Genomic DNA, 13788 nt, shown 5'->3' with positions numbered 1-13788 from the left:
ATCGCTCCCTTCTCACTCACTATTTGGCCGGGATAGTGTTTGCAATTATTGTTAAAATCTAGCATTTTAAGATTTCAAATGACCCATTTTTGTCACGCCCAAGTCTTTCAATTCAAGGTCATAACGCCAGATCACGTCAAGTGACCTTACCTCAAGGAAAGTTCCTGTGCTCATCATATCTAAATACACCGACTAACCGATCCCCTTAGAACTTTCAGAGATTTCAATGGGCAACAGTATATGTATTTGAAACGCTTACTTTGGAAGTTTGACATTGTTGACAGAAAGGTTGGGTCAATTTTGAGATCGCTCAAGTCAATGGGAGAAAATTGAACTGCGCTTTTTTGGACGGAACGCATAATAACACTATGAAACATGTGGTGCTTGATGAGATACAATACTGAATGAGAAAATTGTTTGTTTTGTTGGGAGCCATCTTTTTCAGTCTGAAAAGGCCCTTGTGGAGATATGACATAACTATGCTCATGGTGTAGTAATTGGGTTGTGCGACCCAGCGACAGTGATCTGCGGAAGCGAGACTGTTCCCGTGGGACGATTGCCAGCTGTCGGGACGGTCCAGCCGTCTCCCAAACGGTCACCCGAAGAGGATTATGTGTCCTGGAATGGATCCGACATCAACTACAGGTTGGCTGGTGGGGTGACCTCCAGTCCAGAAAGGGAAGCATGAAGACTAGGGGCGATGCGGATTGGTTTTTCCTAAGGATAGCGAGGACGGAAGGAATCTAGCACCCTTGACCCTTCCTTATACTGAATGTATCTCAGGCTGTTAAATCTCCTGAGCGTTTTTTTTTCTCGACATCGTCAAGGTGTCATTAATAAAAATATGAAATCCGGGAGGATAAATTAAATATAGAAATTGTGGCCGACAGAACATTTCAGTTGCGTTCAACATATAACTCGTAAGTAATAACATATTCGCCATGTAATAATTATTTTTGATAGACATGCTCAAGTTATGCAATCATCTGAAGTGTTTGTAAAGTTCCACGATACGGATCTAACATCCTGCTATGCATCATAACCATTTCTGGTCAGGTCATGTCTTTGAACATAGACCATTTTTTTTCAAATGGCCTTTAAAGATCAACTTTTGATTCGTTCGAAGCGTTTTGAGGAAGAGGAACACGAGGCTGGTAAAATTAATTTCATGCAAGTTTTAAGCTAAAAACTTTTAAGGGTTGGTGGAAAAGTAATTGGTTTTCTCATAATACCGATGGTGGCAGTTGTTGTTATTTACATGCTAAGCCGTTGACCTTAATTAAATCTGACAATATTATTCAGACATAGCGGTAAACGAGCTGATTGTTGTGTTAGGTTAGGTTCTTTCGGTCGATTTCAGAGTGGGAAGGATGACAGGAATTAGGGGGAGACAGGGGGCCTGGGCGGGAGTCCTGGACCTCATGCTCCGCTGGGGCCGAGCCCATCACATGGTGGGTTGGATTGCCCTGACACATGGATAGCCCTGATGGGTGGTTCACGGCCACGCGCTGCAGCTGCATTATTGCGGCGGTTGTAATGAATTCGGCTCCACGCTAGCGTTGCGAGCTTCCGAGTCTGTTGATGTTTCCATGAAAATTGGAAACCCAATGCACAGGTGTGCGCAAGGCACCCTGTCCAAGCAAAATTTTACTATCGATGACCTCTGGTGACATTACCTCTGGCTCTAACCCGATCCAAAATTGGCTAAGGTATTTTTTCTTCTTTTTGCTACGTTTGACGCTACTTCGAATACCACTTAAATGCCCAAAGCTGAGTTAAAAGAATGATGCTCAATCCCCATCTCCCCTCCAACAGGGCGTGCGAGTCTAGGCATTCCTGTGGGGCACGGGCTAACAATGACTATCTCATAATCATTGTGGCCATGAACATCTACTGCCATACTTTAACACCGGTTTCGCTGCGCTGAGCGGTGGCCGTCCCGTTTGTTGGATTCTACAGCTGACTGGCGGAAAGCGTTACCGGCCGCCCGTCCACCGCCCGCGGGCCGGACCGAGCGGTCCCGCTGACCCTACCTGACCTGAGCCCGGCGCGATATGGGACAGGCAGACGGGGGTTCGGCTCAGCGAATGCAGCGCCCACTGGTGCTGGGGACTTTTTTAATAGACCTACTGTACAAGGCCCTATCTTCAACATGGAGCGACCGTTAGTGTGACGTCACCTCGTTTAGTCATTCTGATTTAAATGGGTTTGTTCGTTGAAAAATTGCTTAAAACTTGGTCTGAACTTTGTTGTGGTGCCTACAGAGTAAAAAGAATCAGCTTTATGACAGTAATGTGGCCTGGGGAAGGAGGTAATTTTGGGCTGTGACGTCACATATTTGAAAGTTTGTGTTTGGAATATGGGAAGCCTAAGATGTTCAATGAAAAATAAATGCCAGAACCGTGTTCCTGGTCATCCAATCTAATATAGTCGGGCACAATTTAACTGGTTTTAACAACATTTTAGAAGGTGGGTGTGACGGACCAGATACGTTTATATATCGATAAATATCTTCCAGTGGAAGAGCTGATGATGAATCAAATATTTCGCCACATTGGAAGAACCTTTAAACGTGTATTTGTCTCGCGGATTTATATTTAGTTGTTTGGTGCGACCGCTGAACTTTGCAAAACAGGCGATCGATTTTCATTCTTTATTATTATCAGTATAAATTTGCATACATTTGGTTTAAAACGAATAAACAGATGTGTTGCGCAATTTTGCTGGTATGATGAATAGAAGAAGATCGCCTCGGTGGACAAACGAGTCCGCTACATCATGAAAATCGATCATGAATTGCCAACTAACTCATGACCTCAAGATGGATGCCAACGATGCCAACAAGACTAATGACGAAACTTCGAGCTGCAAGTCTCACCGATCGAGCTATACGACGGTATCACGAGCGTCTGCGAGATCGGTCAGAGCTGCTAGTACACGACTGCGGCAGCTAGAAGAGCAGCAACGGCTTGAAGCAGCAGCCGAGGAATCTAGAAGACAGCTGGCGGAAACGAAACGACAGCTGGAACTAGCCAGAGCAAGACACGCGCTGGAACTTGCCGAGATCGACGAACAAGATCAGGTAGAAATGGATGAATGTGCACGATCCCTCCGTCATTCTTCTCAAGACGTGACACGGTGTGACCTGACGAATGCCATTGAATCCCAGCCAGAGAACGACAGTCGCCGGATATCAACTCGGCTGGAACCTGAGCAGGTCTCGCACTGGCCTGAGCCAGTCTCGCACCGGCTAGAGCCACCCTCGCACCAACCTGGACCAGACTCACACGTACTTGAACCAGTCTCACACCGTCCTGATTCAATCTTCATCGTGAGAGAAACCCCCAAACTGGACATTCTGCCCTTCGATGGAAAGTACAGCCGCTATCCATTTTTCAAGCTTCAAGTCGATGAAGCCATGAGATCCGGCCAGTTCACCGACCTGCAGATAATTCGTCATCTGCGGGACAGACTCAAGGGGCCGGCCTTTGAAGCGGTACATGGAGCTCTCCTGTCTGGGTGTCCTCTGCTGAGGATTATGCACGCGCTCGAGTCTCGCTTCGGGAACCGCCTGCAAGTGACGAACGCCGTAACGACTCAGCTCCTGAACTTCGACACGATACGATCGAGCAGGGCTGGTAAAAAGCGCCGATCCGCTGATAATATCGGAGCCAGAACAATAGCTGTACAAGCTATTTAGGGAGCCAGAAATAAGCGTTTCAACGCAAGTATGCATGTGCAGGATTACTGTCAAGTTTTGTTTCATATTTTCATTTTATTTCTACGACAAACCTTTAAATACAAGATGCCTGAGCACCAATATTAAATTAGTAGCAGCATTCAATTTCCCAATGAGATCTTATGCGCAATGTTTGTCTACAAAGTACAAAGCTGGTAGCCTATTCAGAATAGCTGTAAATGCTTACCGCGAACAGCGTTAGCATTCATCAGTCGAAGAGCCATCAGTCGATTTCCAGCTTTAACACTACGGAGAATAGGGCTCCGTAACTTTTATCAGTTGATGAGGACCTAGTGTTGAGGGAACGGGGAGCCACAGAGCCTTCTGCCATTGGCGGTTCACTGTATTACCGACTAGTTTAGAACACAAATAATGATATTCAAGTGGCCTTTTCATTTTTATCAATGCAGGGCATGCAGGGTTGCGGCTGGTTGCGGCACGGGCAAACTGTACATTTCATGGTATGTTGGTTGTTGTTCGTTTGGATTTGAAGTTGCTCCTTTTCTGTATAGTACATCTCATAGCAATCTCATAGACCACCTACCTCAATATTTTAAGCTGGTCAAGCTGTGGAGCTAGACATAAATATGGCGCTTGTTTTTATTTTGAAGATGCATACGGATACCTAACTCAAGTGGCTAAAGATACTCATTTATTTGCCAACCAACCCAGTAATGGTTAGCATATTTGTTACCAAATCAAATTAAATTTTGAAGATTAAGATATGTTCCTCTTCTGCATGTTTTTCTTTTTGGTACGTCATACTCAAAATATGCTTATATAAGCAATCCTTATTTATATTTCAGGCATTTTGTAACTAAAATTAATATTAGACATTAGACTTTCACTTATAGTGCCTTTGTGTTTCAGTTCTCAGCCTAGGACATCATCAATCATGTGTATCTCAGATGATGCAGACAATGACCAGCCTGCGGAAGATCTATGCTAGTGGGTGAGATGATGAAATTTCCTCTGTTGGTGAGTCAGTATTATTTTTTTTGTCAACAACATTCATTGCCTTACATGCATTTGTGCCTTACATTTCTGTCACCAACCAGCTTAAACAAAAGTAGAAGAAATTATATACCTACCTACATTCTTTTGCTGTGTTTGACACCAGGCGATGTCCTAAAATCAGGATACATCAGTGAGCTATAAGTAAAACTAAAATAGTTACTGATGATGTTTAAGGTGTCTGGTGTTCCTGAAAAAGGACGTTGTTCACCGCACTTTCAAGCCTCTTCTGTTACGCGTGTTAGGAGCCACTTTTCATGGCCGAAAATTTGGTCAGAGCCACCAAAACCATTTTTACCAGCCCTGCGATCGAGCGACACAGAACTGCTCTCTCAGTTCGGCACGGCAGTGTATAACGCTATATCAACTCTTCAAGCAGTCGGCTTTGAGAGCGAGTTGGACAACTTGCGCACGCTGCAGTTGTTGACGGGAAAGCTGCCACTGGAGAGCAAGCAAGCTTGGGGCGCCTACGCTCGGCGCCGATGTGAAGACGGGAGGAAGCTGTCGTGCGGTCTTTTCCACGAGTTTCTGGAAGAGCACATAAAGGATCGACAGTATGGCGTCATCGGCAGCAGCCTGTAATGCCATCCGTCACATGATGTCAAGAACCGCTCCGGCAGTCGCGGACGCACGAGCAGACGCGACCGTCACGAGCACCAACGAGAACGCCATGGCTACCATGGGGCCGGCAGGACGAGCCGCCCACCTGCCGAGCCTCCCACCTCTGTGTACGCAGCCAACGGATCTGCCCAGGGAACCCAGGGAGCCACAGCGCGTCGACCAGTGGCCTGTTTCTACTGTGGCCAAAATCACTATATAGCTCGCTGCGAACAGTTCCAGAGACTGACACCGAAAGACAGACTGTCGTGGGTTAATACGAAGAAAGCCTGCGTCCGCTGTCTCAACACATCCCACCAGTCATCTGACTGTCACCGAACAGGACCGTGTGGCATAGAAAACTGCACGCAACATCATCATCGACTTCTACACCCGGCTCAAGGAAGCACGACTGTGATCAACGCGGCGAAGGATGGACACACGTCCATTCTGATGAAAACGGTCGTCATCGAAGTCTCCGGCTCCACAAAACGAAGGTGTGTCGCCTTCCTGGACGAGGGAAGCTCAGTCACGCTCATGACTGATAAGCTGGCACAGGAACTGGGACTTCACGGGAAGCGTCAAAATCTGCGCATCAAGACAATGTCTGGACTGACTTCAGTCAACTCGTGTGAACTCACCCAGGTGACCATCGAGAACATCCATACCGGTTCAACACACCTGCTGGATAAGGTGGCTACTGTTCCCGAGCTGCAAATAGACAAGAATCCCGTGACGGCAAAACAGCTGAAGCGCATGTTTCCCGAGATCGAAGAAATTGGGATCAAACAGCTGGATGAGCCGCCTCAGATGCTGATTGGCCTTGACCACGCGGAGCTCATCGCCACTCAGAAGATCATCAAGACGTCGAAGAATGGTCCTCTGCTCCAGGAAACGAAACTGGGATGGACCATAACTGGGCGCGTCATCGCTACGGAAGACACCGAGACAGAGTGCGTAAACTTTCTGAACAAATCTCTGAACATGTATCGGGACGACAGCGCTGGCAGCGCCGCCTACTCAACCGACAGCGACTGCAGCGACATCTGCACGGCTGGGAGTGCTGGCGATCTGAGCGACATCTGGAGAACAGAGCACTTTGGCTGCAAGTATGGCTTCAGTAAGCCGCACAGCCCAGATGACAGGAAAGCGGAAACGATGCTACAAGAAGGGGCAAAATACGACGGAACAAGATGGACAGCCCCGCTTCTGCTAAAAAACGAAGATGAGAAGATGCCTGAAAGCCGAACGATGGCAGAACAGAGAGCCATTGCCTTGGAAAAACGACTGGATCGCTCTCAGCAAAAGAAAAACGGCAAAACACCAAGTCTCGCCGAGCTGGTGTACGAAAAAATGGAGAGAATGGTATCAGACGGCCATTTTCGAAAGCTGAGTGAAAATGAAGCCCAAGAAGGACACAAGAATGTCTGGTATCTCCCACTGCTCGCGGTGCAAAATCAGAAGAAGCCGAACAAGGTGCGCCTAGTGCTAGACGCTGCCGCGAAGAGCAATGGCAAGAGCTTGAATGACTTTCTTCTCCAAGGGCCAGACCACATGAACTCTATACCGGGGATTCTGTGCCGCTGGCGGGAGAAAAGAGTAGCAGTGACCTCTGACGTCATAGCTATGTTCAGTCAGATCAAAGTGCGAGAAGAAGACCGACCACTTCTGAGATTTCTGTGGCGGGGCTCACGTCGCACGGGCCGATTTGATGTGTACGAGTCTCCGGTGGTTATTTTCGGTGCCACCTGCTCACCAAGTATCGCTGAGCACTGCTTCCGGCGCACGGCGGACGAATTCACCGAAGACGAGGCAGTGAAGACAGCCGTACGAGAGGACACCTACGTGGACGATATTGTCACCGGTACAGACACCGAACACGAGGCAGTGAAACTGATTGACAGCGTCACAGAAACACTCAAGAAAGGAGGCTTCAAGCTGGGCCCGTGGGCCTCAAACTCTGAAGAAGTCCTCCACACCGTCCAACAGGAGCAAGAACAGCAAGACAGTCGGCTGCAAAGAACGTTAGGAGTCGGCTGGGAAGCTCGCCTCGACACTCTAACCTATGAGCCAATGGCTCCGCCGGAACAGCTAACGAAGAGAACACTTCATCGACAATGATGTCGGTGTACGATCCGATTGGATTCTTGACAGGATTCCTCCTGAGTGCGAAGGAGCTGTTGCAAGTCCTGTGGAAGTCAAGCGTCAAATGGGACCAAGAACTACCGAGTGAAGTCCAGCAGAAGATGAAGATGTGGATGGATGAGCTGACGCAGACGAGAGATCTACACATCCCACGTCACATCTTTCGTCAGGAGGCCGGCATCTCTTCTGTCGATCTGCACGCGTTCTGCGACGCAAGCGAGATGGGGTTCTGTGCAGTGCTATACTATCGATGGATCGACTCGACTGGCTGCATTCAAGTGAGCTTTATCTCTGCTCATTCTCGCGTTGCTCCCGTGAAGAAAATGTCTATCCCAAGACTCGAGCTTCAAGCTGCCGTCCTGGCCAGCAGAATGATAGCCTTCATCAGAAAAGAAACACGGACCGGCATCAAGTCGACAACATGTTGGTCGGATTCGAAGAACGTGCTTGCTTGGCTGCGCAGCACGAACGGAAGATACAGTGTATTTGTCGCAAATCGTATTGCGGAAATACATGACGTCACGGGGCCGGCTGACTGGCGTTACGTGCCGACGGCGATGAACGCCGCAGACTCTGGCTCCAGAGGCCACAAAATCGAAGATTTGTGTCCTGACAAGGAGTGGATTCGAGGGCTAGAGTTCCTCTACAAACCGGAGACAGACTGGCCAGATGACTGCTCAGATGCAGGCATCGGTAAAATCCTTTTTGAAAGGATTGCATTCCCAATCCACATTCCTAGTTCCGAAGTGGATTGTATTTGTATTTGTATTTGTATTTATTTTGAAGAGCACTCCACAGCAACAGTGGCTTTTCAAGCTCCGAGTCAGAGAATAGGGTAGATACCAGATGTGTACAAAACAATTAGTCATCCAACCGAAACATACCAAGTCACACACACACACGCACACACACTGAGTCAGACGACCTTACTTCAGTTTAAAGACAGCGTCCGGCTCCGCATCTGTCGCTTCAGGGCTCGTTGGAAGCGTTTCCCTCTGAGGGAAACGGTCTCAGGTGGCAGCTGGTTGTGAAGCCTCGGGGCTCTCGCACAGAAACGCCGTTTCCCCGCCTCGGTTCTTGACCGTGGTACATGAAGATGACTGTCCTGCCTGGTCGTGCGCTCACGTACGTCCGAGTTCGAGCGGAGGACGGCCGCGAGGGAGACTGGCTCGCCACTCGAGAGCAGTTTCTGCGTGAGGCAGAGCGTACTGTACTCAGCGAGTTGCTGAGCCCCCAGCCAGCCCAGGTTCTCCAGCAGGTCACTCGCATGGTCAAATTTTCTCCGGCCGAAAATAACTTTTGCTGCAAAGTTAAGGATTTTTTGGATTCTAGCTGTGTTCTTTTTTGAGCCGTTGCCATAAACTGATATGCAATAGCGAACCTGCGAGAGAACCAGGGCTGTCACAAGAGAGACGAATATGCCCCGGGGCACGACGTGTCGTACCTGTGAGAGACCGATGAGGGTCCCAGTGCAGCGGCGGCTGACGGCACCCACGTGACAGTCCCAGGACATGTTTGAGTCGAAAGTCACACCCAGATTTTTCACCTCGTTACAAGGCACGAGATTTGTGTCACGGAAGGCGACTGTGAAATTTGGTAGTTTGCGCAAATTTTGACGGTTTCCAAGAGCAATGAGTTGAGTTTTGTTCGCGTTGACCTTGAGGGCGTTCGCGCAGAACCAGTTATCCAAAGATGCGAGGGAATTTTCCATTCGAGAGATGAGCGCCGAAAGTTCGCTCTTTTTGCCTGAGACCATCACCTGGGTGTCGTCAGCGTACTGCAGAACCTTGGCATCGTTTGCATGGAGTGACAGGTCGTTTGAGAACACCGTAAACAGCAATGGCCCCAGGGCAGAGCCCTGGAACACGCCCATAGAGTTGGGGAGCGGGGGCGAGACACGCTGGGCGCCGGCGCAGTCACGCAGAGTCACGCTCTGAGTGTGACCGCTCAGGTAGGCCGCAAACCATGCAGTGTCCTCCGCATTCCTACCCGCAATCCCCTTTTTTCACTTGGATTGTGATCAAATCCGCAATCCTTTTTTGCAATCCTGTTGTATAATTATGTGCACTAGTGGACCTGGGGGAAGGAGGGGGGCATGGGCCGTGCCTCCATCCCCAAATCACCCATTTCTAGTACCTAGTCTTGCGAGTAATTCCTATCTAAGGCACAGGTATTTTATGGGAAATATTTTTTTGCCTCAAACACCCCCACATTTAACCCTCGCATGTGTAGGGGGGGGGGTCGGATGGACCCCCCCCATGGTTTTTCGCGAATAACTCGCGTAAAAAGCGGCCGATCGCGACGAAACTTTCAGTACCCTCGCATTGATCAATTTTACACCTACCCTGAAAATTTCATGACCCTGACCCAAATGACCTTTGACCTGTGACCTCTTTTCCGAGACCATGTTTGGCCGGAATCGCGATTTCGCGTATGTCGGCTCGCACTAGCCGCGTGTTTGCAAGCTTTTCGTGGTTTCAAACGTTCAAACATGTGATTTGATGTTACTCCCGTGTGTGTCAAGGTCACCTGAAGGTCAGGTCAGGTCATTGACCTTTGGTGACCTCGGGTGACCTCGGGTCACTTTTTTGAGTTTTACATGTTTCTAGGCTAGTTTTTGGAGCTGAATTCGAATTTAGCAACCATTTGAACATTTACGAAGTAGTTTTGGTGACTTCGTAACATGTTACGAAGCTGTCAGAGGCGGTTGACACGTACTACGAATACCCGTCACGACGCCTACTGGTTGACCTGACCTGACCTGACCCGACCTGGTCTAAATGCTTCAAGACATCATCTGTGATCAAAACTAACACGATATTCGTGATCAGCACCCCGAAAAACCCCTTAGCAGCCACACTTTACGACTTTCTAACAGGTCCCGATTTTCCCGACTTTGGGTCATTGACCTGACCTGGAAGGTCAACCAATGACCTAGGACCTTAAAATTGGGTATCATCGGCTTCCTCTCGTCACGGGCAACACGCTCGTTTTTTCCGCGAAGCTCTAGCTCGATCAGGGGCCAAACGGCAAGGGGGGGGTCCAACCGACCCCCCCCCCCCTACACATTAGAAGCTGGCAAACGCCGCACACATGCGAGGGTTAAACCTCTACCCAACCAGTGTTTTATATTTTTAAAACTCGCCCTCAAATAGGTAATTTTGCCCTTCCTATGTAGTTCATCAGCGTATATTATTTTGAGCTTAAATTAAAAGCGTTTAAATTATTTCAAGTTTCGATGTAAAGCCCTTGATAGCAAAGTACATTAAGCCGATGAAGCCGATCTCATAATTTTCAATCGCAACAAACCATTTCAAAGCACTAATCAAACACAATCCGGATTGGATTGCAAAAATTGGAAGTATGATGCAATCCAATCCGCAATCAAATCCTGTTTTTTGGAATGGATTTCAAATCCAGGTGCAATCCACCAAAAAGGAATGCAATCAGGATTTTGCAATCCTGCAATCACAATCCTACTGATGCCTGCTCAGATGCAACCGGCATTCTCGAGACGGACATGGAATCCAAACCGGTGGTGCTCGCTACAACAGTGAAGATCGAGCCCAATTTTCGAGAAAGCACGCCAGATCTTTCCCGATTCTCGCGCTGGACAGTGGCGGTGCGCACTGTGGCCAGAATACGAAGATGGCTCAAACTTGTCCGAGAAAGAAAACGCGGACCACTCACGGCTGATGAACTACGTGAAGCGGAAGAAATATGGACGAGAAGGGTCCAGGGTGATTCTTACCGTGATGAACTCATATGTCTTCAACAAGGACATCCGATCAAAAACAAGAGCCAGCTCTCAGGCATGACCGTTGGGTTGTTGGACGGCATCATTTGCCTCGACTCTCGCGTGAAGCGGTCTCCAGAGCTGTCACCGACTGCGAGAAATCCGCCGGTGCTAGCCCGTGACCACAAATACACGGAGCTACTGATCGAGCACCTGCACCAGAAAATGGGACACCGAGCGCACGACGCAGTTCTGGTGAGCCTCCGACAGAAGTGTTGGGTGCCGCAAGCCGCTCGCAAGATTCGCTCGCTTGTGGCAAGATGTCAGACCTGTAGGGTGCGGAAGGGGAAGCCACAGACGACAAGAATGGCTCCGCTTCCGTTGGCCCGAGTCACTATGCTCGAAGGCGCCTTTCGGGCGACTGGTATGGACTATTTCGGCCCGATGAAGGTGAAACGGGGGAAGACAGTGTCGAAGATCTGGGGCGTACTGTTTAGGTGTCTAGCCACGCGTGCCGTGCACATAGAGCTGACGGACAGCCTGGACACTGACGCGGCCCTGATGGTGATATCAAGATTCCAGGCGCGACGAGGAAACGTGCAAGAACTATGGTCAGATAATGGCAAGAATCTCACCTCGGCAAACAAGGCTCTGAACAAGCAACTCAGAGCGCTGAACCAAGACCAGATGATGGCAAAGCTGTCTCTGGAGGGAATCAAGTGGCGATTCATCCCGCCGTCCGATCCTGAGGCAGGTGGCGCTTGGGAGCGCGCCATTCGTACGGTGAAAGACACGCTAAAGATCGTCTTGAAGGAGCAGACCCCGCGGTTCGAGGTGCTACAGACGGTCATGGCAGAAGTGGAGAAAATCATCAATTCGACGCCGCTGTTCCACGTCCCAGTGGATGCAGCTGATGACGATGTGCTCACGCCGTTCCACTTCCTCATCGGCCGCGCTACCCCTGCTTACCCGGTGGGCTCGCAGGTGCAAAGCAGTGAGTGTCTCCGTCGAAGATGGAAGCACGCTCAGGTGCTAGCCGACCATTTCTGGAGAAGATGGGCACGAGAATATCTCCCTACGCTAGCAAACAGATCGAAGTGGATCCAGTCGTCTCGCAACGTGGAGGAGGGAGACGTGGTGATCGTTGCAGATCCTCAGCATCCCCGTGGACTGTGGGTCAGAGGAGTGGTCACGGACACTGTGCGTGGCCCTGATGGAGTGGTGCGATCGGCTCGCGTGCGGACGGTGCATGGAGTGCTGCACCGCCCCGTTCGCAAACTCGTAGTGCTACAAGTACTTCGCTGTACATAAGATGTGCCTATCGCGAGCCATCCGTGCCGCGAGTGAAGTAATAGAACATGCCAGCCGTCACATATTGTCTCAACATGCATTGTTGAGAGAGGCCGGGGTGTGACGGACCAGATACGTTTATATATCGATAAATATCTTCCAGTGGAAGAGCTGATGATGAATCAAATATTTCGCCACATTGGAAGAACCTTTAAACGTGTATTTGTCTCGCGGATTTTATTTTTAGTTGTTTGGTGCGACCGCTGAACTTTGCAAAACAGGCGATCGATTTTCATTCTTTATTATTATCAGTATAAATTTGCATACATTTGGTTTAAAACGAATAAACAGATGTGTTGCGCAATTTTGCTGGTATGATGAATAGAAGAAGATCGCCTCGGTGGACAAACGAGTCCGCTACAGTGGGATAGTCCCTTTAACCGCGTGTGTTTTGCCTTTCCTGCTGTATGTTTTGAATGTTTTCGCCTTACGCTTTTTAGGAATGAAGGTGAAATGGACCGACGCAACGGCGGGGATGAAACAGACTGACCGGGGTGTAACATCGGATACACCAACTACTTGGAAAGCTTTGGATGAGCTACGGGGTACGGTCCATATTTGTTGCATATGGAAAAAATTAGGGTATTGAATCGTGAGGATTTACCTGATGTCAGTGGATGCCAGTGGTGTCTTGGGATGTAAACTGGGACACTGGTTGTTACAGTCCATGAGCGGCAATAACCTACTGAAGTACAATTTTGCGGTAATATGGCACAGAAACTTGCGCCCCCATGGAGGGGCTTTGGGAACATCGGGCAACGCCCAAAGCTTTTGGACCTGTTTTGGCCTCCACATCGAAAAACGCCACATAGAGACTATGGGGAAAGCTTGAGGCTAACTTTCCCCACAATCGGTTTAGCATTTTCTCTTACGGAAAACGCGTGAGGCTTGTTTGAAAAGGTCAATTCAATATGGGAACCCTGTGGGGGAATCAGTTTTTTTAGCCCGTTTGGTACAGCGCTGCGAAGTGTTACTCGCTTCCCCTGGTTTTTACTGCTTGCAAACTTATTTACAAACATGTTTTCAACAGGAGGTGCTGCTGGCAGCGCATTCTCGTTACAGCGATTTTTACTTTTTTCTTCAAAAATACTAATGAATGGTTAACCTCAAACACTCGACTTTTTCTTCGTGAACACTCCAAAAATCAAATCCTCCAGAAAAAGCGGGAATGTGAGCATAGAGTGGAGAGGAGGAACAATATAGAGGA

At 48.9% G+C, this 13788-nt stretch overlaps 1 protein-coding gene across 1 annotated transcript; it reads left to right on the top strand.

Annotated features, from left to right (window-relative positions):
• The first annotated feature begins 3104 nt into the window (after nt 1-3104).
• Nucleotides 3105-9525, top strand: LOC122390244. The gene is made up of 2 exons (XM_043382978.1): nt 3105-4200; nt 4610-9525. The coding sequence occupies exon 2, from the start codon at nt 5804-5806 to the stop codon at nt 7469-7471; it is 1668 nt and encodes a 555-aa protein (XP_043238913.1). The 5' UTR covers nt 3105-4200; nt 4610-5803; the 3' UTR covers nt 7472-9525.
• Nucleotides 9526-13788: the final 4263 nt, after the last annotated feature.

This window comes from Amphibalanus amphitrite, unplaced genomic scaffold (assembly GCF_019059575.1).
Source record: "Amphibalanus amphitrite isolate SeventyFive unplaced genomic scaffold, NRLGWU_Aamphi_draft 000388F_arrow, whole genome shotgun sequence".
Lineage (NCBI taxonomy): Eukaryota > Metazoa > Arthropoda > Thecostraca > Balanomorpha > Balanidae > Amphibalanus > Amphibalanus amphitrite.
This window is presented reverse-complemented; position numbering and strand designations above follow the sequence as displayed.